This window comes from Perissodus microlepis, chromosome 14 (genome assembly GCF_051167445.1).
Source record: "Perissodus microlepis isolate ML-2025 ecotype Zambia chromosome 14, ASM5116744v1, whole genome shotgun sequence".
Classification (NCBI taxonomy): domain Eukaryota; kingdom Metazoa; phylum Chordata; class Actinopteri; order Cichliformes; family Cichlidae; genus Perissodus; species Perissodus microlepis.
Genome location: NC_140474.1, coordinates 21,085,889 through 21,111,179, shown reverse-complemented (window position 1 = coordinate 21,111,179; position 25,291 = coordinate 21,085,889). Strand labels below are relative to the sequence as shown.

At 40.6% G+C, this 25,291-nt stretch overlaps 2 protein-coding genes across 3 annotated transcripts; one reads left to right on the top strand and one right to left on the bottom strand.

Moving 5' to 3' along the window:
* Positions 1 to 4,655: 4,655 nt before the first annotated feature.
* Positions 4,656 to 14,210, bottom strand: msantd4 (Myb/SANT-like DNA-binding domain containing 4 with coiled-coils). Of its 2 annotated transcripts, none has more exons than XM_084951421.1 (5): positions 14,121 to 14,210; positions 12,059 to 12,747; positions 11,286 to 11,381; positions 10,913 to 11,194; positions 4,656 to 8,994 (listed from the first exon to the last, which is right to left on the bottom strand). In XM_084951421.1, exons 2-5 carry the CDS (start codon positions 12,164 to 12,166, stop codon positions 8,266 to 8,268), a joined length of 1,215 nt encoding a protein of 404 aa, XP_084807547.1. In that variant the 5' UTR covers positions 12,167 to 12,747; positions 14,121 to 14,210; the 3' UTR covers positions 4,656 to 8,265. The 2 variants fall into 2 exon arrangements, with proteins under 2 accessions (XP_084807547.1, XP_084807548.1); XM_084951422.1 differs by lacking the exon at positions 14,121 to 14,210 and adding an exon at positions 12,930 to 14,104.
* Positions 14,211 to 14,464: 254 nt separating this feature from the next.
* Positions 14,465 to 20,692, top strand: aasdhppt (aminoadipate-semialdehyde dehydrogenase-phosphopantetheinyl transferase). The gene is made up of 7 exons (XM_084951745.1): positions 14,465 to 14,819; positions 15,614 to 15,727; positions 15,994 to 16,114; positions 16,468 to 16,589; positions 17,314 to 17,475; positions 19,378 to 19,446; positions 19,592 to 20,692. Exons 1-7 carry the CDS (start codon positions 14,676 to 14,678, stop codon positions 19,757 to 19,759), a joined length of 900 nt encoding a protein of 299 aa, XP_084807871.1. The 5' UTR covers positions 14,465 to 14,675; the 3' UTR covers positions 19,760 to 20,692.
* Positions 20,693 to 25,291: the final 4,599 nt, after the last annotated feature.

Genomic DNA, 25,291 nt, shown 5'->3' with positions numbered 1-25,291 from the left:
TCTCCTGTCTCTGTCTGTGCTTATTTATCCAGTAATCTCAATTCTACACCTCCAACAGCAGAACGGTGGATTAATTTTCAACCAGATGATGAAATTGATATTGATCGCTTTATTTAATGGTTTGTTTCACAATGAAGGATCCATAGTCAAATATACTTAACTGGACTGAGGTAAGTACTAACTAAGCAGTATGAAACATGAGAAAAAAGCAACATAGAAAGAAGGAAAGAAGAAAGCCAAGAAGTTCCACAGTTTGGACAGATTTAGATAGACTCCCAACAAAAGTACTGGATTAACTTTGGAATTGCAATCAATTTATAGCCCCAGTTTTCAGGGATTCAGAAGTAACTGGAAAAAATTTAATTTTATCAATTTTATTGTTTTTATCTATTTATTTATTTTACATGAAAGTGATTTGAACTCAATCCCTGTAGTCTAGAAACCCTGAGCATCACCAAATGCTGTGTTTCCTCCCGTGAGATGCTCTGTCAGACCTTGCTGCTTGTTTGTGGGTCTTTCTCCATTTTTGTATTTAATAACTGAAAAGCATGCTCTACTCAGATCAGGTGACTGACTTCACCATTGAAATATACTGATTTTTTTTGCCTTGAGAAACGCTTGGTTTTCTTGTGTATGACTTGAGTCATCATCCTTTTCACTGTGAAGTGCTGTCCGATCAATTTTGCAGCACTTGGCTGAATCTGAGCAACGAGAGTCAACAGTTCCACTGGCACTCATACATGCCCATGCCTTAACATTGCCTTCACCATGTTTGATAGGTAATGTGCTATGTTTTGAATCATGAGCTGTTTCTGTCAATCTTTATACTTTTCTCTTCCCATTATTTTGGTACAAGTTTAGTTTGGTTTAATCTGTCTTTTAGACGTTTTATGTCAAAGTCTAATCTGAGCTCCTTGTTCGTGAGCATAACCAGTGGTTTGCACCTTGTTGTAAACTCTCTGTATTTATATTCAGGAAGGCAACTGATAGTCAACTTTAACAGTGAAACTCAAACCTTCTTAAAAGTCTTCTTCACTTAGGTTGATGTTGAGGTTTTCTTAACCAAGTAAATAATTTGCGATCATCTGCTTTAGCTGACATATGTGGTCTTTTAGGTCTTTTTAAGACTATAACAGATCGCTGATTTTACCACCCTTAAGGTTTGTCTATCTCTCTGATAGATTTGTTTTTATGGCCTAATGATGGCATGACCTCATACTGAGAGCTACAGTTAACATCTACCAAATCCAAATTAAACACAACACTTGGAATCATCTACAGATCTTTTATCTGTATAATTACTTTTGAGCCTCAATCACATCTTCAATCACATATTGATTGTTAACTGTGGCCAGTTTTTTGCCTCAGCTGCCACTGTTATTTGAAGAGATAAGAAAACAGAATTCAATTGACTGCAATCTGTATGTAATGTACTGACATCTAGTGGTGAGATCATACACACTGTGCCTTTAAATTCTACTATAGTTGTGTACAGAGGTAAAAAGGGTTATTGCATTTAATCCACTCCTAAATCTGTAAAACTACTACATGCACAAAATACATGGTTGACTTATATGAATAAATTAGCACTTAATGTTGAGGAAAGTTAATGAAACACTTAACTGCCAAGGTACAACAGGCACAAGTATATAACATCTCCCGATAGAGCAAGTTTAAGAGTGTAAAGTCATTATGAGACATGAAGTACACACAGTTTTAGGCAATTCAAGTCCTGACATAGTCCAAAGCTGCTTTTATCCACATGTACCAGCCAGCAGGCCATAGTCCTCTCTTTACAAATACTCTTTTTCAGGTAAAGGTAGAGTGTGCAGGAGCCATGACACATGATCCCCACTTATTCACAAACAGCAACATGTGAATATATAATAATTGTAGTATTTTTGATGTAGGCTTATAGATTATCCACAACATAAACAAGTGTTAGGATTTCACGGTCAGGGTTCACTAATCTTGTATTTAATCCCAGATCTACCAACCAAACACATTTTTCCTGAGGGTTTCTTATCTTTGAGTGAGATTCTAATCAGAGTCATTCATACCTCAGCCAGATCATCACGCAGCCCAGTTTACTCAGGATTCGTTAGACTAGTTTCTGGCACAGAGACCTCCAGACCGCAAGGCCTATAAACAGCCATTAACCGCCATGGAGCAGGGAGGTTTGCAGAAAGATCTAGCTTTTCATGCATTATCACCAGCACTATGCTCACATTGCTACAGTCACACGGGAACAGAGTAGGGACCTGGCAGCTTAAAGACCATCACTGTCCAACCAAACTGAGAAGGATACAGTTCCACCGTGAACTACTGAGAAATGATCCGCACCCCAGAGCAAAGAGTTAAAAAAAATCAATTAATTCAAATTCAAATTTATTTATTTATAGATTTGTTACATGTAAATACTAAATAAAACACGTAGCAAGTAGCAATATAAAAGCAGACAACAAAACCAGAAGTTACAATGATTATTTAATGATTTTGCACTCATTGATTTTCTCTAATAAGAAAAACACCAAACTGAAATAAGTTCATGGATATCATCTAATTGTCTATAGATTGCATGCAGCTTCAGGAACTATTTTAGTGTTTTGTTTCTACATATTTTCTGCTTTTTGCTTTGCACTTAATAAGCAAAAGGATCATAGCAGATGAGGATTACTGCGTCCCTTAACGTAACTTAAAAACTAAAAAAAAAGGTTGGATTTTTGTGTCTGTACTCGTGCCATTACATGATTTTAAACCAAAACGAAATCGCTCTATCAGTGGTTTTGAGAAATCCATTTTTCTCCAGAGACAGATGGAGGTTTTGGGGGTTTTACAGGACTTCTTATGTGTCTGCCCTGTGTGATACCAACATGTCTCAGTCTCTGCCGCTGTAGACCTGCCGTTATGGGGTTAAGAACTCCCTGCTGTGAGTTTGTCATTTGGGTTGTATTTTTCTTCAGTCCTCTGGGATCTAACACTCTTAATGCAGAGCTATCACCAACAAGCATTTCCCATTATTTCCCATCTCACTCACGCTCTCACAGAAACCCACACATGCGCTCGCACACCATGCTGTGTTATTACTGACAAGTATTTCCCATTTACTTGAAGATGAAGCAAAATAACAGTTTTGTGGAGTTCCACCGCCCTTTTAACCTTGCACCTTCGTGTGCAAATGCACACGTGAACGCTCACATGCCTCCAGTCTGCCTCTTTTATCGTTACTGCAGAGTGACAGCAGCCTTTTCACCTTTTTATTTTTACTGACTCGATTTATCTTTCTCAGCCTCTGCCTTACCTTCGCTCAGCTCTGCATTATTCCCCTTCTGCTCGGCCCCACCTCATTTCTCCTCTGCTCTCACTGCTCATTCTCTTTATCCTCCCCTCCTCTTGTCATATCTTATTTCTCCTGTTTTGCATTCGTCTCTCAGGGGGAATCCCTGTCACACCGTGATTTGTCATCCACAGCTCCTTTCCCGTTATGACCACCTCCCCTGCTCTCTCTTTTTCTTGAGGCATTTCTCACGATCTGATAAAAGATTAAATTCCAACACTCTTAGCACACACAGGCAGCTCACCGTTGTGCTGGTTTGTTGTTGTTGCCACTGCAGCTGCTAGGGTCTGAATATTTTAAGACTGTTAAGAAGTGGGGTTACTCTGGTACATACTACCTACCTATGCGCGTACAGAGCTGGAGTAGCCGCACACAAAAAATGAGATGACAATAAATAAACTCACAGCTGGGATTCTTCAGGGTTGAATTAGTGCAAATTTTCTGGCTGAATGAAGAATAAATGAGATTGTTTGTCATTTAATGCCAATGGAAAAAGAATGACTAAAGTATTTTCAGTTTCAATTTATGAGTAAATCAAATGGAACTGATTACAAAAAAACAAAAACACTTTGCTTCTGGATGATTGTCTTAGCTTTTTCTGCACACTGTGACAAGCTAATTGCTGATTCCCTTAAATCTGTGATAAATTTCTCTGACAGTAGTAACACACGCACTGGGAGTCGAGGTCAAATGTCAAATTACATACAAATCCATCATGGCACCAAATTTACTTCACGAGAGTCCAAGGAAGTTAGAAAGAAGCTGCTGAAGGGAGATTTCAGATATGCAGTTGACTGCAAAAAGTAACAGAATTTGTGCACGTGAGAAGCTCTAAATAAAATTTATGAAAAAATATTGCCTCCCTGCAACACTATGGTTTCTGGTCTATATTAGCAGAGCCATAGTAGCCTATATTTGTTATGGAAAAAAATAGTAGTAATAATAATATTAATAAAGGACCTAGCTCAAATAGTTTTTTAGATAATAGAATTTTAAAATGTTCCCTCAAAAAAATCATCTAACACCTTTTATTAAATTTTATTTTTTGGAAACCTAATCACAGTAAAAATGAACAAAAAATAAAGAACTGTGTCTTTCACTCTCAATTTTTTTTTCAGACAAATTTATGCACATCAAGTGGGATTATTTTTTTCTTTTTCGTTTCGTAATTTGATGGATTTAGATGGAATGACCCGAAAAGCCTTGATTTCTCTCACAGAGGAACAGCAGACACCAACCAGTTTTAAGTGACTGACAATCAACTGTTGTACAAAGCCACTTTCATGCTCTTCTGTCCAACTAACATGTTGAAAGAAAATTTATCTTGACAAGACAAGGGTTTTTATTAAATTATGCATCCACTCTAACAGAAATATCAGAATATGCAGTAAAACAGCACATTAGGTTTAATCAGCACCTCATCAGATCAGTGTTATCATTACTTACATGACTCAACGTGTCTCAGAAACAAAACCAAATTTCTGTTTTTGCACTTTTTTTGGCTTTCAGTGCACAGTCACAAAGCATTTTATCATTAAAGGAATTTTACAAAACGATGGGTTAGAATGGGACAAGACGGGCAGAATGTTCACTTTCATTACTAATCAGATTGGCTTCGTAATATCTCTTCTCTCTTTTATAGACTGCCAACGAGAGCTCTTACAGCAAGTCTGAGAAGAAAAACCTGAGATTACCTCTAAAGTCCATCCACTGTTTTTCAAATCTTGAAACAGCTGATTTTAAGGTATTAGACCCCTGAAATCCTTGGACACAGATCTTTGAGCTGCAGTGAGCTCTGTGACCTTTGGGCAGGCAGCTTTTAGTTTTTATCCTCGCCACCTGTGAAACAGTCTGCCACAGGACCTGCGGGCATCTCAGTCTGTGGACAGTGTTTTACCTTCACAGCGCTAACGGCGCTCTCTCATTTTTATTTATTTTCTTTTTTTCAGAAAGGTTATAAATGTGTAATATCTGTTAACCTGATATAATGGGCTGCATCACTGAATAAGGTCAAGTAAAGTTAACACGATATCAGGAAGGAAATATTGTATTGTTTTTTTTCCCTCTAATACGCTCACACAGTCTAGACAGCAGTCAGTTGACTCAATATATGACTTCAGTGCTGAGGGACTCTTTGAGTCAATACAGTGGATTTTCAGAGCACGTCTAAAGATAAAGCAGAGCCTTTTGAATGAGGCTTTCCTCTCTCAAGTAGAGACGAGTATAAACCATGGGACCGAGAAGTAAACTAGCCTTTTGTGATTTGATCCGTCTGCCTCGACCACCTCGCTTTGAATGCGTGTCTTTGTTTGTGTAAGCCCTCGGGTGATAATGAAGGTCTTTCTTATGAACTTAAATGTTTCACTTTCAAGTGCCACCAGGTTACATCAGATTTAGTAAAGTCCTCAAAAGTTGCAGTTTTTGAGAGGCACATCAGGGACATTTCAGCAATTGTCCCTTCTTCTTAAAGAGCATCAGTGCAGAAGAGTCAAAAACTTTTACATTTTTTTTTTTTATTATTCTCTTTTATCGTTATGCATAAAGGCATGAAAGGGCCCTCACAGCTTAAGCATCAGAAGCAGCACTTTAGGATCTGGATGTATAACAGATTTTGTTTCATTCTGAGCACCACAATTTTTGAATTTGAATTTCTCTTTATCAACAAGTATTTTAGCAAATAGGCACAATTTCAGGAAAATATTTTAAAAAGATGCACTTGTAATGCATTCTCCACAAAGTCCAATACCCAGATTTTGTTATTTTAATTGACCCAGACCTACACCCAGATATTTAACCTTTTCTTTGCCTGTGTTCAAAGAAAGTTTCATGAATTTGGGCTCCGTAGACTTTAGTTTTATATAATAACATATTCATACTATGATTGAATGTCAAATATAAATCAACATAACAAAAAATATCTAACATTAAGAAAAAATAACAATATTTATGATGACTATTATTATCATTTTCGATATAAAAGCTTGTGTTTGGTGTCATTGATGTTACAGATGACACAGCTTTTAGTACAGTATGGATTACAGTCTTCAAAGCCAGTAATACTTTACAGCATGTTTACAGCAAAACTTTCATTACTTCACTTACAGTATTTTTTTAGCATGCACATCAAACTTGCTGATCAGAAATTCCTTTAAAAATCTTGCAAAGTCCTTCCTGACATGAGTAGGAGGAATACAGATGTGTGGTGTATAAAATTAGCAATGGCTGAATTCCATTTAGGTTTCTCAGTTTCAGGGTTGTGGTGTGACTCGTGTTGGCTCAGTGGTAGTGATATTAGTATCTAAAAGTCTGTGAAAAGGTGAGATATCAACTTAAAATATTATTGTCAATCGTGTTTGTCTTCTGTGAACTAAAATTTTTCTGTACAAGAAAAGTTGTGTGCTTTTTGTTACAGTCACACTAGAGAAAACGGTGGTTGGAGATCGCAGAATGCCCCAAATTATTGTGACCGTGTGTAATGACCATGCAATTTTGCTGCCTTTGAAATGACTGACAGGGACCATGTCTGCACGCAGTCAGGTGCCATCTTTAGAACAAATTTAGTACGTCAAGACGACAAAAAGAAAAGCAAAAGGACAGAGTCAGTCTGCTGTCAATTTATAACTGAATTAACGGAATCTGTGATTAACTGTCATAAACAGGTGGAAACTGTGAATCTGTGAGCCTCTACATACACAAAAATTCACATTAAACAGAAATTCACAATCACTACTTACATTCACAGTCCAAATATGACATAAAAATTCCTCTACAATTGGTGGTTTAGTTGCTGTAACATGGTGATTTAACTTCAGAATGACAGAAGTAACTGAGGATCAGTCCTCTTGGCTGAGGCTACCCAACGTACACTACACCCAACCAGGCAAGGTGTTGGCGTCCTGCCGTGAGGATACCTCTGGGCAGACCCAAGACACACTGGAGAGATTATATCGCTCAGCTGGCCTGGGAACATCTCAGTGTGGTAGGCCTGGGATTCTCTTCTTCGGCTGCTGTCCCCGCAACCCGGCCTCAAATAAGTAGAAGCAGATGGATGGATGGATGGATGGATGGATGGATCAATGGATCGATGACACAAGTGCTCAACAGTGTTGCGTTTATATAGAAATCTAACCAGAATAGACCCCTTTTCAAAGGGATACAAAGGGACGCATCAGACTGAATCAGACTGAGTGAACTTGTTGACATTCTTTCTGCATCTGTACATTAGTTTATAAACTATTTGCAAACCTTCAACAATCTGTCTGAGACTGACTACAGTCGGTCCAGGTCCGATAGTATGGAGAAAATCATTTGCCTCCCACTAAGTGACCTGTGCAATCACCTTGCAACCAAAAGTGGCCAACCAGAGGTAGGTGGAGTTGCACACTTACCTTCTATGTGACCAGTTCGTCGCAGCTATTTGCAGTTGTTTACCAAATGCAAAATATTCAATGTAATCATAACGCAACCACTATTTTTCCTAGATGCAAGGAGGTTACCATCATATGCTTACTGTAGTGTGACTGAACTATTTGTTTTTCAGTAATAGATAGGCAAGGGTTAAGGTTTATAGGAGTTATAGTACAATAGCACTATTTCATATATATACTTAAAGATTTCTGCACCAATAAAGATTAATTGCACTAACAGCCCAGTATTTATTTAACATCTTCCACAGCACATTTCTGTGAACTAGAGTGCTGAACATCAGCCAACAGTTGTTGCATTTGGCCGCTGATTGTGCCGAACAAATATTACATCTTAAGGCACTGTTCTCGGGCTTCTTCTTGGCCAGTTAGGAAAGATCACTAAAGTGTCTCGCACCAAACGTAGACAGTATATCTGTGAAAAATCTGCTGCTAGTACCAATAGTGATCTGGAGACATCTAATTTATTCACCCTGCTCAGCTACCCTCTTTTTCTCACTCTTATCAGATTTTTACTGACAAATGGTCCTTGTGGAGCTGCATTCTCTCTTTTTCCACTTGCAGGCGCTCTCTCTCAATCTGCAGCCTGCCAGCCTCAAACTTGATGAACTGCAGTCTCTCCTTCTCCAGCTGCAGTCTCTCCTTCTCCAGATTTAACTTTGCTGCCTCCAAGTCCGCCGCCGACACTCCCTTCTCCCTCTGTCCATCATGAGTTGAGGATAAGGACGAACGAGAGGAAAGGACTGGGCCTTGTTGCGGTGGCAGGTTAAAAGAAGAGTTGACGTACTCTGATTGGCCAACACGCATGAGCCTCAGCCTCTCTCTCTCCACCTGTAACCTCTCCTTCTCTATTTGCAGCCGCTCTCTCTCCACCTCTGTCTGACGAAGTCGCTCTTTCTCCACCAATAGCCGCTCTTTCTCCACCACCAGGCGTTCAGTCTCCACAGCCAGCCTTTGTTTCTCTAGCTCCAGACGATGTTTCTCAACAGCAACCAGAAACCCTGCTCCTATGTTCTCGTCACTGCTGAGTTCACCCAGCATTCCCATCAGGCCACCGGGCAGCAGTAGATCTCTGCTGGTGGTGGAAGTCGGATCCTTGGAGGGGCTGGGCATGCCCAAGTCATTGTGGGAATAAACATCAGTATCATGCCCCTCTACACGTGCCTCGATGTCACAAAGGAGAGAGGGAATATCATCATCATCCATTTCTCCATCTCCCACATCCCCGTCCAGCTAGAGGGAAGGAGAAAGAGAGAGAGAGTCATCATTTAACAGGTTTTCACACATATGTGGATAACCAGTGGGGAGATCAGCAGCGAGGCTTTCAGCGCAGAATGCTGCAGACATCAGTGATCGCAGACATGAAATTGATTAAGTCAGACAGCATGAAAATGAGGAGCTGGGGTGCAAAGTGGCCTGCAGATGTGCGTCAACTGTAGCAACACCTTAACTATTGGATGTGTGTTTGGTATCAGCAGGACGAGGAGCTCCTCTGGGTCGGCATAACTAAAGCGAACGCCACACTTATTTCTAATTCTCACAGGAGACTCTGAAGCAAGCCTTGACAAATAAACCCAAAGAAAGTTGCGCTCAAGAAGCACTGAGGTAAATGGGGGATTTTCTTGTTTTTATATAAATGATACAGCAATAAATACAGTCATGAGCTATTCTGAGTCATCAATCTGGATTTCTGGCTGAGAGTTTATCCCCAAATTATTTTTAAACTAAATCTCTGCGACTACATTTGATGGTTTCATGTGCTGAGCTGATTATTTCATGGTCTGCACACAAACCAACATCACTTCTTTTATTACTGCAGATTCTCTGGCTGATAATATGTACCGCTATGTACTGCAGTTTTATATTATAAGGCAGTATTAAATCAACCAAAGACACAAAATACTGGAGAATTTTTGAGATGTATAAATATCTATATTGGCAAAAAATTTTCACTCGCCCATCCAAATCATTGAATTCAGGAGTTCCGATCACTTCCATGGCCACAGGTATATAAATTAAGCACCTAGGCATGCAGACTGACTCTACAAACATGGCTCGCTCTCAGGAGCTCTTTGAATTCCAAGTCGAGTGGTGAAATTTCCTCATTAGTAAATATTCCACAGTCAGCTTTTAGTGGCATTATTACAAAGTGGAAGCGACTGGGAACGACGGTAACTCATTTTACATAGGCTACGTAAAATCACAGAGGAGAGTCAGTGGATGCTGAGGCGCATAGTACGCAGAGGTCGCCAACTTCCTGCAGAGTAAATCGCTACAGATCTCCAAACTTCATATGGCCTTCAGATTAGCTCAGGAACAGTGTGTAGAGAGCTTCATGGAATGGGTTTCCATGTCCGAGCAACTCACATCACCAAGTGCAATGCAAAGCGTCGGCTGCAGTGGTGTAAAGCACACCAGCACTGGTCTCTAGATCAGCAGAGACGTGTCCTTTTCCAGGAGTTGGGCTCGGCCCCTTAAAATAGTGAAAAGAACAAGACATTTTGGACAATTTCATGCTCCAAACTTTGTAGGAGCAGTTTGGGGATGGCCCCTTCCAAGGTTGGATGGGCATCATATTAAACCCTATGGATTAAGAATGGGATTTTTCTCAAGTTTATATCTTTTTGAAGGCAGGTGAATGAACACTATATAGCGTATACTGCATATACTAACTCTTTAGCTGCTGTAACAGGAAGCGTTGTCTCATAAGATAAGAGTGACCAGTGAGATTTGATCTAAAAGCAGATCTTAATGTAATCACAGAAAAGTAATATTTAAATGTCAGTCTTCAATTATATCCTAATTAATTAACACGTGCTTAATTTAATTTAGTCTCTACCTTGTGAACCTGCAGGAGTACAATCAACAGACTGGATTGACTAGAGACACTTGAGCTGCATAATGTGTATTAAGTAATGGCTGGTAAGGACATTAATTTGACTAATTACACATTAGCAACACTTGAATTTCAACATAGGCTGTTTGTCTTCTCATAATATTAGCAGCTCTGGATTAAAGAGCATATTTTTACAAAATAATCAGTGTGCATATACATGAAAAGTCATTTAACAGACTCTAAGCTTTGATGGCTACTCTACAGAGAGAAACACACATACACACACACACACACTGTTACTCTGTATTCACTGACATCGTCCTCCATCTTTACTCCTGGCAGTGCCCCCGCGGCCTGCCCGCTCGACCCGCTGAGAGCCACCATCTCCGGCCAGTCGCAGTGCCAGTCCTTTGGGAAGCCCGAGAGGTCAAGCAGCTGGTCACAACCAGATCCCAAAGAAGGCGCCTCGTGCTCTGGAGAGGAATTTCCATACTCAGTCTTAATGGCCAAAGAGGGGGGTGAGGAAGAGAGAGAGAGTTCAGTCTGCAGCTGTTTTTTCTTCGTAAGCGCACGCCAGTCGAGGTAACGACGCTTCACCTGCACGGGACATCAGAAAGGGAAGGCTGCTTTAAAAATCACGACTGGGACCACAGAAGCAACGATACGATCTGAATGGAGACAAACGCACCTCGGCAGCAGTGCGTAGCTCCCCCTCTCCCAGAGCATTCACACCTTGTGCCACTTCCTCCCATGCTTGCCTCTTCAGCTCATTAATGGCTGTGTTCTATTAAAGAAGAAAGACCAGCAGTTAAACTGTTTCATTCAAAGAGGCAAATAATATGACACTAGTTTACTGAATGGAAAAGAAAGTGACTGCACAAATTAAATTCTCCTATGCCAATGAAAATAATTACCCTCTCTTCACTGGGACAAAGAAAGCGAACACTGGGGCAGAGTGTATACGTGACATAGTCAGCATGAAGATTAATTTTTTTTTTCAACTCTACCCTCTTAACCTCTTCTACTGATTTCATTAGGAAGATTAAAATCTCACTGTTATGTATAAGCAGAAATGTGTCCAGGGTGCAACACACAGGACATCCTGCAGCTGAAAAACAGACATGTCAGTGCTCTCTAGTGGCAGCAACGGCAATGTAACCAGTTCAAACCTTGGAGTCATCGTTTTGTTCATTATTTACAGCCTCTTTTAATTTAGACCAATATAAATTGGAGCTGACTAAACACAGGCGGGCAAGATGGCAGAATTATCTGAATGGTTTGTGCTGCTGTTTTTGTCATTTTCCGCACCTTGGTTCAGACCTCCGAGGAAAGAGAGCTGTGTATGCATTTTTCTGTGGATAAAATCAAGAAGAAAAGAAAAGAAAAGAAAAGAAAAGAAAAGAAAAGAAAAGAAAAGAAAAGAAAAGAAAAGAAAAGAAAAGAAAAGAAAAGAATCTCCACCTGTTGTCTGGAGAACAATACGTCTCTCCTCTTGTGGATCTCCCTGATGAGAGTTTGTGTTTCCCTCACGCTGTAGTTGCTCTTCCTCTTCCTCTTCAGGTGCTTCATTTGCAGGAAATCCAGTGTGGCAGCAAGGAGTGGGACAGAAGCCCCCAGAAATGTAGAGAGCAAGAAAAACAGGTCAAGAGAGACAACCGGAAAAACAGGAGTGAAGTTACGAGAAAGAGAGGCACAGATATGGAAGAAAGTATCAGAGCAAAAGGACTGAAACAGAGGTGTAAAGAGACAGGTCGCAGTTCAGTGTAAAAGGGAAACTCAGTCCTCAAATAGAGAGAAGTGTGGAAGTTTGCTGTAGCTTAGCTGTCCTTCAGCAGCGCAACGGAATTCCTCCGTAGCTCCGTTTGTAGCTGCTTCTTTAAAGTTTTCCACCTGGGAGTATCTAAGTAAGGACATTTAAGGCTTGATCTGGTAGACTGGAGGGATAAGTCATCAAATCCTTCCCTGCTTTGCTCAAGTTTGACTGGAGGGTTCACTTTTTCTTTTAATAAGACACAAGCTATTATTAATATTATAAGAAGGCTTCAGGTTGCAGTCCAACTTCTCCTGGAATGGGCTGCTGCCAGGTAATCTCACGTGTAGAGAAGCATCACAGGGTGAAAGTGTTCTTTAGCCCTTCTTCTTGTTTAGCCCTGTGTAAAAGACGAAAAAGAAAGCAGATGACACGATTTAGTTTATACAGCCACCTACAGTTGCATTAGTGGAATCTGAGCAGAGAGTACAGCCATGTACACTCCACACACATCATCAGTAAACACTAGTCACCTGGTTGCACTGGCAGCCATACATGCACATGTACACTTCAGATCTCTACCTTCTATTCTGGTATTTTCTGGTCAAATCCAATCTGGCCTTCCTCTTCTTCGGTGTAACCAGTGGTTTGGACCTTACTGTAGAGACCCCTGTATTTCCATTCATGAAGGTGTCTCTTTATTGTAACTGACAATGATACTTTTGCCTCCTCAGGAATGTTCTTGACTTGTTTGGATTTGTAAAGCAGTTTTTCTTAACTATAAAAGTCATTCTGTCATCATTCACTTCAATGGTTTTCTATGGTTTTTCAGGCTTTTTGGTGTTGCTGGGCTGTTCAGTGTATTTATTCTTTTCTTTTTTTCTTTTGATGTGTCATAGCAGACCCTTAAGTTATGACTCTCTCTCAGCTGGCCATAAAACTTATTGTCAGTCATGTTACAAATTACGTTTGAGCCACTAAAATTGAAAGACTGTGTATACCTATAGTTAATGCAGTACTTTTGTTAGATCCCTTGGATTAATGATGAAAGTCTGTAATTCTATTACATTTTGATTGTTTGATTTAAAATACACCATGATTGCATGGACAGGCAAAATTAAACCGATTGCGTCATCATACAAATACTTATGAACTAATCTGTATATTAAGCGGAATGAGTTAGTTTGGGGGGCGTTTTTATAGATAAAAAAACACATGTTGAGTATTTTAATTTACTCTGGGGGGGGGTTTATCAGTTGCCCTAATTTTGGATTGGAGCTGGACAGTCAGTTACAGGCCACCTTTCAATCTAAAGACAGGCAAATACTGAGATCGCTCGTAACTATGATGAATACTGAATACTGCTCATGCTTCACGTGTCTCTGAAGCACATCAAACATCACTATACTCTGCGAGTCGTCACTATCTGTCTATAATCAGCAGACAATAATGTGTTGTAACAAGAATTTTACTATGATAATAGCACATTTGGCATGCGTTACCTTATCGCACAAGAACACAAGAAAGACCTGGTTGTAAGTAAAAAAAATAAATAAATCTATAAATGGATAAACCTCGAAGGTTAAACATTTTTCCCTCTTTAACCTTCCAAATCGTTGAAATTACGAATTTTTTTGCGATGACTACGAGGCATCAGTAACCAGAGAGGCTCAGCACATTTTTGTCAGAACAGTCATAAATTTCATGTTTTTTCTGCATCTCGTTAGCTCCTCCAATAAAACACCACTGGTAATAATAGTAAAAACAACTCACCTTAATCACACAGAAAAACCGCAATCCAAACAGCACCGTTTAAAATGCAATTTTAATGCTGCGTTCATTCCCCGTCTGAAACGGGAGAGACTAAGGTTTCAAAGCTGTAAAGACGATTAAGATTCGACATTTAGACCTAAATAAAACAAAAGCACTTGATGTTATCTCATTCGGACATCGTCTCTACTTTTGTCATTGTATTGCACGGGGATGGGGGGTAATTTATTGAAACTGAATCGTAGTGTTGTCGTATTTCCAATGTTATTGAAACATTTGAAGGTACCGCCAGTGACGCGCCATTTTAATTGCTCCTATTGGTTAATCCTCCACCGCGCCCACTTATGACGACATTGAATCTCGCCGGGCTCTTCCGGGCATGTGCACCGCTGTCAACTCCGAAATGTAAACAGGAAAGTCTGTTGGGATACATCTGTGCGAAAATCCGCACGTCTCTGAACATTACATTCGAAGACGCCGCGCTGACTTTAGCTCGTTAGCAGCCCGAAGTTGCGGTGGAGGAGCCCGGATGTCAGAGGTGGAGCAGGGGGCGAGGAGATGTGTTCCGTCCGGTGGGCTTTCCGCTGCGGATCGTGGACGCCGAGCAGGTCAGACTGGCTGTTCGCTGCTCGCTGCATCCAGCGGGAGGAGAAAGATCGGATCGGGCAGTTTGTGTTCGCCAAGGATGTAAAGTCAGCTATGGTGAGTCCAAAACTAAACTGTAGCGATACTTTAAATCTGTAAAGTTAACTTCTGTTGGGAAGACCAGTGTGTCTTGATTATGACCACAAGATAGCTGTGATTTTTCTTTTTTCCGCATTACCTACTTAACACAATAAAACACATCTCATAGCTTTCCATGTATTTTGAATAGACCTGGAATGCGCCTTGGGGCAACTGTTGTTGTGATTTGGCACTATTTAAATCAAATTAAATTGAATTGAACATAGTGCAAAGCAGAGACTTGCAGAATGACGCCCAGCAGGTTTACTCCTACAGGTTCCGGTGGCATGAGGGCCTCTTTAGCGGGACCTTCCTCACAGGTTCTTGCCAGAGAACACCAGAACTGGCAGGGCGCCCTGTTCTCTTCACAGATGGTGTTTCAGGCAGCGTATCGCTTGCCATGGCATCTCCAGATATTTTCACATCTTGTCACATGTGCTTAGTGCAAACCTGCTCTCATCTGTGAAGGTAGACAGTGTCATGAGAGCCTGTCTCAAGCTACCAGCAGTGATAAGGACACTGGTAAAAAAGCTAAACTGAAGTAAAAGAAGAGAGCAGCAGTCTGTGGCCCCAACCTGAAATGCCATTAATATGTTGCATATTGTATCTCCAGTACACCTGTTGTCAATCAAAAGTAGTTTATGTTTATTACCTGGACAGAGTGATGTCCCCAAAGTTTATAAAACTTTGTATTCTGCTGTTATCATCAAGTGTTCCCTTAATTGTTCTGAAAAGTTTATACAGCTGTCTTTGCGTCTCTGTTGCCTCAACAGGCTGGACGGTTGTTGCTAAGGAGGCTTGTGTGTGAGAAGATGGGGATCCCATGGTCAGAGATCAGACTGGAGCGATCTCCCAGAGGCAAACCTTACCTGGCAACACCTGTCAAGGTTCACTCCTTTTTTCATAAAATTCAAAGTCTGCATATACTGCAGCATTTTACTTCACTGCATTGTCATTTCACTAAACTACAAGTGTTCCAGCACAAGTAACTAAAAATCAGATATAAATCTGATATATCAGAAATATATCAGAAATATATCTATAACACAGTGCAGGGAGGGGTCAGCGTGGCCCAAATAGTGGATTTTTGTCAAGCTCAGTATAGACTTCATTTATTTTGATACATTCAAACATATAATCCTTCTCCTTACAGGTCAGTTCAGAGTCAGATCTGGCCTGGAGTTTCAATCTCTCCCACCAAGGGGACTACACAGTGCTTGCTGCAGAGCAGGGGAGGCAGGTTGGGGTGGATATCATGAAGACCGCCATGCCAGGTAAACACTGTGGTTCCCTGGTTAGGATAAACCTGTGTATGAAATGACTACATTTTTTGGACTCGTTTAGCTATGAAATTCCACCACAAGGGGTCGCTGCTGCATCATATATGTACAGTATTGACTAGGCCAAGGCTGTTTGTGTGTGTAAATGTGGATTTCTGTGTGACCACAGAATTCAAATGTGCGAAACACTTCCATCAAACACAGGCTGTGTTTGAATATTACTGTTTTTCTTTTCCATCACCTCCCTCATTCTCCTCCCCTCATTTATAATTTTTCATCCATTCTCTCTTCCCCTCCTGTTTCGGTTTTGTATTTTTTTGTCCCCGCACCTCTTTCATTCGCTCCAGGTTGCAGCTCTGTGCCGGAGTTTTTCCGCATTATGACTCGTCAGTTTACAGCGCACGAGTGGAGCGCCATCCAATCAGCCGGCTCGGAGCATCAGCAACTCGCCGCGTTCTACCGCCACTGGGTAACCATGGCAACCATACTACCTTGTGCCCTGTGTGTGTAACAGAAGAAAGCACAGGGAGAACATAACATTGCCGCTGTCCTCTGAGGCGACACACACTTGTATTTTTTTACATACATGTGCAAATTTGTTTCTCAAACGCTGCCCCGCTGCATCGCGGCATGCTGTCATCAGAGACGTGCGCTTTCATTTCATTTTCTTTGGTTTTTGCCTCCTTTCGCTCTCATTTTCTTGCATGCACTCACACTCTCTCTCTCTAATACACACACACACACACACACACACACACACACACACACACACAGATGGTCAGCAAAAGCAACAGTGGAGCTAAGTAAAGATTTTGTGCGATTGAGAGGGTGGCACAGAGACGTCAAGCACTGATATCACCACCACACTGTTGACTAATGGCAGAGCTCAACGGTTGCCATAGCGATTAGCCTTGTAATAGTGTTATTGTGGCTTATTGGTTGTCGAGCAGGGTCGGTTTTGGCTGGATACACACACTGACACACACTGACACACAATGTCCTTCTTTGGTGTGCACTCTGATAAACATGTGTGCACAAACTCCCATCTGTTGCAGTTTTAAGTGGTGTTTCTTCTTAGCCAAAACACCCTCCACCACACACACACACACCATCCCACACATGAAGACACACGCATACACACAGGTCATCATTTTCTGCATGCAGCTGATCGGGTTTCTTCCCTTTCCATCAAGGCCCTGAAGGAGAGCTTCATCAAAGCCATCGGCACCGGTCTGGGCTTCAACCTGCAGAGGGTGGAGTTTCACCTGCCGTCTGAGCCGCTCACACAGGACCGGGTACTGCACCAGACCAAGATGCATCTAGATGAGGAAGAAGAAGAGGACTGGGTATTTGAAGTGAGTCTGGTGTTGTGAAGAAAAGTAAAAGTCCAGAGATGTTGTTAAAATCTAGAGGTTTGTGTATTAGAGGTCACGATCAAATTAAAATGCTAGATTTAAGTCTGGTATGCAGAAACCACAACACAATGTTTACTGCTTTCCCAAATTTTTGTGAGAAGAAGCTCAACAATTCAGTCTTTTTGTCTCTCATCAGCTTCCAAGTAGTCTGTGGTTTTATTCTCAGGTTTAAAATGTTGCTATGCCATTTGATAATTGCTCCATTTTTCTGGATTTTCCACTTGTGTCACGAATGCATCAGTGCTGTGCTAGTTCACACTTCACAAATGTTTGCTCAGTTCACACACACACAGATAAAAATAAGTTATTCTGTGTTTGTTTCTTACATTTTTTGGAAATGAGCTGCTCTGAGCTATTCTTTATCAGCAGACTCTCCTCCCAGCCACGTAGCCCTCAGCAATCGCTGCTTCCCACACAGAGTGAAATACTGTATGCAGCTATAGAACTGATGACCGATTAGTTTCAAGTGCAAAGATGATAACATGACTGTGTGTGTATTTTTTGTTTGTTTTTTGTTTTTTATATTAAGTAATGTGTCACAAACCAGGGCAGCTCAAAACAAGATGAGCTCCACGTGAGCTTCCATGGGGGTTTCTTGCATATAATTTGGGATCGCATTAAACACAGTGGTTCAAAGGACTTGGGTGCTATGCAGAGGGGTCCTTGATGCACATTTCCACAGTGAATATGCCCTTGAGAGCATCTTCAGAGAGAATCATAGGTGGCCTCGTACGGAAATACAAGTGGTTGTGATTGGGGGGGCTCTCGAGCGTTTCTTCATCCTGCCTAACATGATAACTGAAGATTAGAGGAGTGCACCTCACAGAGCAAAGAACTCCTCTTTCTGCCATTGCTCTGCTCCCCCTATTAACCTGTACATTTCTTTGCCCTAGAGCAGACACTAAGTTACAAATATTTAAAGCAAGAACATATTGGTACACAACACACCACAATGATCTAGGTCATCTCTTTCAAGCCCTTAAAAAACATGACATCTTTTAAAATTAGGAACATCCTGTCACAGAGCATTGCTGATGACTTGGCGCATGGATTTTTACCAGGCTCACTCAAAACGTCTCTGATCCAACATGTCCCATTAAAAGCACTTAGAGAAAGTATAAAGAGATCATATTTTCCAGATTTAAGGAATTTAAAATCCTTCTCCTCACATACAAAACCCTTAACGACCAAACTCCATCATATCTTAAAGATCTAATAGTACCCAGTAGAGCACTTTGCTCTCTACTTCTGGCTCTTCCAAAAATACCACGGGAGGCCTTTAGCTGTCAGGCTCCGTTCCTACACAACCAGGTCGTGATGCAGACTCTCTTCTTTAATGTTAACCTTAAATACTTTGTTCTTTGATAAGCTTATCATTAGGCCTGGATCAGGTGACCCTATATCATCTGTAAACCAGCTACGCTGTGACGTAATGGTCACTTCACCTCTTCCTTTCTCTCTCAGTGCATTTACAGTTTGTGTTGTCTCCCCTGCAGTTTGTGCACACGCATACTTTTCCTCTGTGTCTCCTTTCCTCTCTGACTTTTCAGCAACTCTTTGAAACTGCAGCGATGAGCTATCACTGGCCACATCGCCAACCTGCTGAGTGTTTACAGCTGCATTTTTTTTTTTTTTGTTGGTTTTCCATCTTCTTTGCACTTACCCGAAGCATCGATGCCGATGGCCTGTTGGAGGTTTCTGCCTGTTAAAATTTAGTTTTCCTCACCACTCAAATAAATTGATTTCTCTCTATTGACATTACTGTGTGCCCTTTTTTTTGTGCCAAACACCCTAAAAGTCTATGCAGACTGCATATTTTTGGATTTGTGTGTCATTCTGCAGGAGAGTTTACTGGATGCTGATCATCATGTTGCTGTAGCACTCGGACCAGCAGACAACACATGCCCTGCAGTAAGGAAGCATAACTTTTCCATTAAAAAAATGTGAACTTAGAACGAATAGATTTAAAAAAACAAAAAAAACTTATCTACAATAGTAAGAGTAGCTATCATACTGTAGGATAAACAATATTAACTTTCTTCCTGGTTCCTCACAGCCTCGTCCGCCTTCTCTTCTTCCGCCCACCACATTTACCGTGCTGTCGTTCAGAGAGCTCATCGACTCAGCCTCACCTCTAACAGACGAAGACCCCACCTATTGGGATAGCTTCAAGATGAAGGCTGAAGCTCCGCAGAGACAGAAGGATACACACACGTCCACATAGCCGCCCGTCTGAAGCCGACACTCAGCTGCCATACAAATGCACACCTTTCAGAAGTGCCAAAGAAGAAAAACACTTGACACTGAAGTCGCTTTGGTATTCAACCCGAATCCAGTCACGTCCTGTCAAGTTTATTTGCCAAGCCAGAACTTACAGGCTTGTCTCAAAGGACCTAAGAACTTAGACAGTATCTGACACCATCTATCTTTAGATTCTCAGTTCTGATAAGTATAAAAAAAGACAGGAAATTCAACAAAAATCACCAAACCAATACACAGACACACAATATATCCAACATGTCATTTTGTTTTCTTTCTACACACTGAATCAGATTTAAGTCTCATGAAACTAGAAACTGATTGGCAACCACCAGGCAACTTCTGGTCACATGACTGGTTGGTGAGAGGTTTCTGTCAGTTGTTGTGAAATTGTGAATAAATCCTAATTCTTACCTCAGCCTCCAGAAACACTGTGAGGAGGTTTGGAGTGGTTTTTAGCTAGGATATATCTTTCCATGTAATATCAAACATATGTAGGACTGCTTTAATACGTTTGCACGATATCTCTGGAATTAGAAATATCCTGTCTCAGAGTGATGCTGAAAAACTACTTCCTGCCTTTTTACTTCTAGGCTAGACTGTTGCCATTCATAATCCCTGAAAAGCCTTGAGTTGATCTAAAATGTTGCAGCGTAAGTACTGACAGGGAACCAGAAAGAGCATATTTCTCCCATTTTAGCGTCACTTCACTGACTCCCTGTTAAATCCAGAAGCAAAATGTTTCCATCCAACTGCTAAAAAATAAGAATAAATATGTTTAACAAGGGAATTGGTGATGATCAAAATAAAAATTAAAAAAAAAACTTTTTTTGTCATTTTCAAATGTTTAAAATGTGTAAAATGCAAATAAAATAAACTTCAATAATTTTGCAGATCAGCTGCTTTTCTTAATCTCTATTTTGTGCCATATTCTCTGGTGTTAAGAGGAGAAAGCCAGCATCCAAGGTCATATGGAGGTGTATTTATGCACATGACATGCTCTTGCACATTTGTGAGGGCACCAGTAATGCTTTACAATATATAAAGTTGTTTTTAATAACATATCCACCACCCACCTATGTTCTTTGGACAAACTAGGTTTTCTTTCCTATTTCAGTAAGAAAACCTAAACCTCAGTATGCATGCTAAGCATTACTGATGACATACACTGACAGCTATAGTCCTCCTGCAGGGGTCTGGGTTCAGTTCTCTCCCAGATCATTTCCTGTCATTCACCCTCACTCTTTCTACACTTTGTTGTTATTCTCTACACATCAGAATAATAATTATAATAAAAAAATGTCCATCACAATTGTTCTGAAACATAACTTTTCTCAATGTCAACAATTAAAACTTTGCATATTAACGAGTTTCAGCATTGCTACCAAATGCTACAAGTACATTTTTATGTATGTGAGTATCACAGTTGAGCACGCTCAAGCCTCTTTTTTTTTTTTACTGCTGTCCTTCTTTCCTCCCTTGTGTATCTAAATGTAAATGTCTCTCAACCTTGCTTCTCTTTCTTAACTTCACTCTTATCTTGCATGAACGTTTTCCTCCTTTCTTCCTCCACATTGTCACTGCCATCATATCTCATCTTTCTCTTTTTCCCTTCCTTCTCACCTCTCTGCCTGGTAGCGTCTGTTTTTGTTGAACATATTCAGCTGACCGTCTCCTTCCTTCAATCTTATTCTCCTGCTCTCGAGGCTAACTCATAGATTGCTTGTGTCAGTCTGCCGCATTAACCTTTTTTTTCCTGCATCGCATATTATTTCTTACCTGTGATCGTAAGTCTTTTCGCCTGCACACGCTGGCTATCATCAGTGCCAAGAGGTCGGTTAGCAATCTCAATGAACATCCTACACTTAGCTTTTGCTTTAACCTTTGAATTGAACAGATACACAAACACATCAAGTAAAACCAGCCACAAAGAGTTCTTTCAGTGCCACATCTGCCTTCAAATTGTAATCAAAGGCAAACATTGGTTGTCTGAGACCCACACAATGACACGGACTGGTTGTTTAACCCAACCTGTAGAATCTGCTGCTCATCTTCATCGCTCTCTTTTTTCTAGCTCTCCTTAGCCTTCCGAGAGAACAGACAGGACTTGTGGGTATTGATTAAATGGCAACCTACTCTCCAGGTGGTTTTATGGAGTCCTTTTGTTTACACTTGTATATGTGACAGATAACATAGTGTTGAAATGTCAGAGAAAAAGTGCACTGATTCAAGTGTATGTTGCTGAGCCTGTACAGAGATATCTGTATACAACTTGAAATGACATATGCGTGCCGTCGTTGTCTGCAGCTGGAGTGAATTAATTTGCCTCCTCATCATCTTAAATCTTACGTTAGCTGCAGCGGTGAAGAGGAGAGAGGAGGCGGCGGGGTCAGACTGGAGGCAGGCTTTCCTCAGAGAGAGACCATTTTTAGTTGCTTCAGGTTTACTGATGTGTCAGAGACAAGACCACGGGAATAGATTTTCTCTCTCTTTTTTTTGTCTTATATGTGGGCTGGAGACAAGACTGCTTTGGGCATGAGACTGAGTTTAGCTTGAAGTGAGAGATGAAATCCACCTGCCTGCTGTTGAGGATAAGAGTAATGTTTCTTCTGATGGAGGAAGAGCAGGAGAACAGTTTCTGCTGCATTTAAACTTTCGCTGGTATGTTTTTAAAATTAGACTCGATTTCAAAATAACATTTTTAACCATTGCCTTGCAAACAACGTGTAAAACAAAACATAAAACCCTGTTGTAACTTATGAACCTAAAAAGTCCACTGAAGACTTTGCGCTTGAGTGATTAGGAAGCCAATCCCACATAGGAAGGAAAGCTCATGTAATGAGTGCACTTGTTATTACTGTTAAGTAATAACTTTTCAGCTCCGCCTGACATTTCATTACTTTTATTTCATCCTTTAATGTGTCCATTACTTTGTTTAATGATTCAATATGATGACATTCTAATCTACTCGAGGTGATTTATGCCAGCTGCCGATGTGACATATAATAGGGTGCTTTGCTTTGTATTTACTTCAAAAATGCATCAAGAATTCTGGAAAATACACTTATTTATTTCCCAGCAGAGTGTAGTTGGAAGCATATTAGCTTAGCTTAAACAGAGGCGAGCAGCTAGCCTTTCTCTGTCCAACGTTTTTATAAGTTTATAAAATCTCTGTATCAGCACTTCTGTGTTTTTATGCACAGAAGCTTTTTAGGCACACCTGTTCAACTACTTGTTAAAGCAAATATCTAATCAGCCAATCACAAAGCAGCAACTCAGTGCATCTGGGCACATAGACATAACCAAGACAACGTGCTGAAGTTCAATCGCAGCATCAAAATAAGGAAGAAAGTTGGTTTAATGGACTCTGAATGTTGTTGGTGCCAGGCGGGCTGCTCAGAGTGTTTCAGAAACTGCTGATCTTCTGGGATTTTCCAGCACAACCATCTCTGGGGTTTACACAGAATGGTCTGAAAAAGAGAGAAATATCCAATGAGCAGCAGTTCTTCTGATGAAAATGCTTTATTGATACCAGAAGGAGAATGGCCAGACTGCTTCGAGCTGGTAAAAGGCGACAGTAATTCAAATACAACCAAATTCTGCTGTGATATACAGATATCAGGGTCAAATTTTGACATAAACAGCATGAAAGCATGGAGTTTTCCCATTCTGCCTCGTATTAACGGGCAGGCTGTTGCTGGTGGTGTAATTATGCAGGCGATATTTTCTAGGCACACTTTGGGCCTCTTAGATTTAACCATGCCTTTATTATAATGACTTTCACATGCAGATGATACATTACAGGGGTGAACAAACTAGAAAATGGTATAAAGACCTTTTCAAAAGACCATCTGGATGATCCACCAACCTGTGAAATAAAACTGGACTATTTTTGACTGCAAACCAGTTTGTTTGGAAGGGGGGAAAAGGCATTGCACGACAACACAAAAACCTTCAGCCTGACTGTGAACGATGGTGGAGTTGCATCATTCTGGAGCTGCTTTGCTACCTCGGGGTTTGGACTTGCAATCATTATCAGGGGACAATGAACTGAAAATTGCATGAAGAAATTTTACAGGGGAATTTCAGGGCAGCAGTCCATGGCTTGAAGTTTAGAAGGGGTGGACTCATGAGCCAAGACAATAAGCCTAAGGATACATGTGTATCCACAACAAAATGACTGAAAGCAAAGAATTTGATATTTTCATATTCATGCTTTTTTGAATTGCCAAGCCACTACTTCAGTGAGAACAGATTGTGAGCTGAAGCCTAAAGTGATTTACTGTAGTGTCATAGACTGACTTTGTTATGTCTGTCTGGTCGGCTGGAAAATATATTCAGAGTGGATTTTTTTTCTCTTCTCCTGCATTTTCTTTCTTGTGGATACTTAAAACTTTGCTACTTCTGAGGGAGCGTGGTGCTACTTTGATGTAGGAGCTTGGAATCGGCGAAGATATGGCGTACACGGCCCCGAGTCAAGTTTTTTTTTCTCAATCCAAGCTTTGAGCTTCATGTTTGCTCAGATATGAAGCAGTGTTTCAGCAACGGATAAGAGGACTGACTTCTATGTGCCACTGGAATTTGTTATAATCCTCTATCGCTCAGGCTGGTTCCACTTCAGAGTCATACATTATTCAGTGGCAATGCTTCATTCTGAGTCCACAATCAACCAAAGTTTGGTTTGCAGGAGAAATCATAAACAGTCATAGACATTAATGGTCATACCTATAGAAAACTGTCAAAATGAGATCACAGGCTATGATTCCTGAGCAGTTTTTCTTAAATATAAGTCTTGTTTTGTTTTAGTTTGTGCATCCTTGCGTTCATAAGTCATGACTGTGTTTTTATTTTTCACATTTTTGGAACACGATCTGTGCAGCCCAACGTGATTAGAAAGTCACGCCACATTTGACACAATCAAAACGCACAAACACACAAATACCGCATACAACACACCAGTACCCACACAGGGCACACATGTAATACCCAGCGATCAGAAAACTAGCGCTTTTACACTTGCTGGTTTGCTCTGATTGCAGAGTGATCCACTGTGACTGCCGAGTGCTTACTTAAATATTTGTGTGTGCTTCTGTCTCGTGTGTGAAGTTCACAGAAAAAGTTACTTACTTGTACGTGCTCTTCTAGTCAAGCTTGGATGAAACATTTAAGCGAAGGCATTCAGACCAAACATTGACAAAAAATACTTCGAAGATATAACCGATTTGTTTTCCTTATCTTTAATTTGGCACCTTTGTTATCAGGTTGCTGATAGATTTTGTTTTGTTATCTCATGACATCGTCGATGGTGAGGCCACATCGACGCCTAACTGTAATAACTTTTCAGAAGTGGCTACAAGCACCAAAATGTGTGTTTATTCCGCTGGATGGAGTCATTTGAAAACACTCCAATAAATTGCAAATTGTGAAACAGCTACAGTATTTTACCACAGGATTCCTGACATTTCATTCTTTTATTATGTGGAAGTGGAATTTAGAA

Excerpts from the sequence above, each read along its gene's own strand:
- aasdhppt (XM_084951745.1), top strand. The coding sequence starts at position 14,676 with ATGTGTTCCGTCCGGTGGGCTTTCCGCTGCGGATCGTGGACGCCGAGC. Across the intron at positions 14,820-15,613 it reads AGGATGTAAAGTCAGCTATG|GCTGGACGGTTGTTGCTAAG; the intron begins GTGAGTCCAAAA and ends TTGCCTCAACAG. Across the intron at positions 17,476-19,377 it reads AAGAGGACTGGGTATTTGAA|GAGAGTTTACTGGATGCTGA; the intron begins GTGAGTCTGGTG and ends GTCATTCTGCAG.
- msantd4 (XM_084951421.1), bottom strand. The coding sequence starts at position 12,166 with ATGAAGCACCTGAAGAGGAAGAGGAAGAGCAACTACAGCGTGAGGGAA. Across the intron at positions 11,195-11,285 it reads AGCTACGCACTGCTGCCGAG|GTGAAGCGTCGTTACCTCGA; the intron begins GTGCGTTTGTCT and ends TGTCCCGTGCAG. Across the intron at positions 8,995-10,912 it reads GAGTAAAGATGGAGGACGAT|CTGGACGGGGATGTGGGAGA; the intron begins GTCAGTGAATAC and ends CCTTCCCTCTAG.